The sequence below is a fragment of the Aphanomyces astaci genome (assembly GCF_000520075.1).
Source record: "Aphanomyces astaci strain APO3 unplaced genomic scaffold supercont1.316, whole genome shotgun sequence".
Classification (NCBI taxonomy): Eukaryota; Oomycota; class Saprolegniomycetes; order Saprolegniales; family Verrucalvaceae; genus Aphanomyces; species Aphanomyces astaci.
The window spans coordinates 8,840-11,021 of NW_009798579.1; the positions used below are offsets into that span (position 1 = coordinate 8,840).

A 2,182-nucleotide genomic window follows, 5' to 3' on the forward strand; every position below is an offset into this window, starting at 1 on the left:
TAAACGTGACTTGAAAATGGTGGCGCCTGCTTTTTGCGCTCGTACTGGGATCGTGGCACAAGTCGCTTGAAACATTTCGTCGTGGCCTCGGTCTAAACTGGACAATCGACTTGGAGAATGAATCGACACAAATGTACACAAGAATCATTGGCACAAGGGTTTTTAGCCAATCAGGAAACAAATATCGAATTCGTGTGTGCCAGAAATTATTAGTGGGATTCCAATCCCCACAAGACAACTTTGACATACAAACTTCAGTACAAACAATCGATCGATGGATTTGGCCACGAATCAGCACAAACGTCCGCAATAATACTATATAAAAAATAGCCCAACACACACATACCTTTTGCATTTGTTGTGTTCCGACCGCCGCCTTGCTACGTACAGAGAGATACATGCTGGTGTACAAGTAATATATATATAAATAAATAAATGAAACAAATACACACTCGAATGCATCCATGCATCGAATTTTTAATATAATACTGTATATATATATAGAATTCTACCTCGGAACGACGCAGAGTGAGCTCGCTCAGCGCATCATTCTCGACGCACAAATCCCGGATGGCTTTGGCGGTTTCTTTCCGCGAGTGCACAAATATGGCGGCCACTTGTTCATCATTTGGTGGTGGCTATTCATCGGTTTCTTCTCCAATGTATTGCTGTTGCACCGGGCGATACCTCGAGTCAACGTAAAACAGTCCGAATTCAAACGCCGCTACGTCCATGTAGTTGGGCTTGGGCGTCGCCGGCAACCGCATGAGACGCGCCATCTGCTGGGTGCTTTCCACTTGTTCGAATCGATTCATTGTGAAAATAATAGTCAAAGCACGAAATACGAGGTATTATTGCCACCAGCAAGAGCAAATATAAACAGATGATCAAAACGATATAATAGTCGACATATATATTGTGCTTTCGAGTGAAATTTCATTGTGTTGTGGTTTCTCGTTGGAAAATTTAAATCGAATTGATTGGCTACCTGCTCAACATTAGTAGCCAATCAAAACCCATTTCTCAATGAAATTCAACCACCAATCAAGAGATCGATTGTGGATCTCGGTTTTGTCGACGAGATACAATTGCACCCATATTTGTACTATCAAATCGACAATATACCAAAACATAGACATATATTGTGAATTCGCAGTAACTTGCACAAAAATTCGCGTGGTTTGTCTTCGTCTATTGAATAATATCACGCTAGAGCTGTACGTGTGTCCTTTCTTGAAGAGCCAATCAAATCCTCTCAAAATCGAACTGGCCAATAGCGTCGTCGATTCGAATGATTCTGGAAATGTGTACAACAAATGTACAATATTCAAAATTACCACCAACACGGGGCATAAGTGGATTTGATCATCAGCCCAACCAGTAGGGTGTCTGTCACCCAGCAACTTGCGACGATGATGTGGGTCTTGCACAGGTCGTCGCAACTGCTCAGGTTTGATCGCCGCACTTGGGCGCCGTGAGTGTCGGTATTCTCATGCATGTACACGATTTTGAAGGTTTCGATGGCCCCGTCGCTTATGCAGCACGACGTTCGTACACAATGGCAATTTCGATGCCAACGGTTCATTTTGGTCTGCACGTGGCTGAGTAACTCCCAACAATATAGCGGCAACCAAGTCAACTTGTTGCGCTTGTACGCCCATGCCACACTTGGCGTTGCGTTTTCAGGGACGAGGTCGTCTATCTAGCCACAAAAAAACAACAGTTCATCTTATGTACATTCGGAGGCGATCACACCAATCATGGCAACCCAAAGCACGAATCAACAACGAAGCCACAACTCAAGTATCATTCAACATCGCAATATACAGTGAATAACAACCACCACCACCGTACCTCGATCGCAAGTCGCTCCGCATTCGACTGCGCTTGCTTGAGCCGTGTGCACCTTGCTCGCGCTGCAACCAAAACGCGTCAATGTCGTCGAGACCGCCGTTGATTCCTTCGTTCATCATCCAGTCGATCAAGCGCATGCCTTCGCGCATCAGCTCGTCTCCCTACAAGTCATGCGATCATCATCCTGATGATGTGTGGTGTCTCTAGACGTACGTCATCGTCGTCGTCGCGAATTTCGTCGTTGTCGGAGCCCTCTTCTTGGTCGTCGCCGTCAAACACGACCGCGACACCCATCTCTTTGTCCATGCCGTCGCCGTCGTCTTCGGGG

At 45.7% G+C, this 2,182-nt stretch overlaps 2 protein-coding genes across 2 annotated transcripts; both read right to left on the reverse strand.

Annotated features, from left to right (window-relative positions):
• Positions 1-512: 512 nt before the first annotated feature.
• On the reverse strand, positions 513-815 carry H257_19028 (hypothetical protein; the record flags this gene model as incomplete). Its single annotated transcript, XM_009848182.1, has 2 exons — positions 513-638; positions 678-815. Coding segments are annotated over 2 exons (264 nt in total), but the record flags the coding sequence as incomplete, so codon positions are not given.
• Positions 816-1,333: 518 nt separating this feature from the next.
• Positions 1,334-2,160, reverse strand: H257_19029 (hypothetical protein; the record flags this gene model as incomplete). The annotated part of the gene is made up of 3 exons (XM_009848183.1): positions 1,334-1,532; positions 1,855-2,015; positions 2,068-2,160. 3 exons carry the CDS (start codon positions 2,158-2,160, stop codon positions 1,334-1,336), a joined length of 453 nt encoding a protein of 150 aa, XP_009846485.1.
• Between the last annotated feature and the right edge of the window lie 22 nt (positions 2,161-2,182).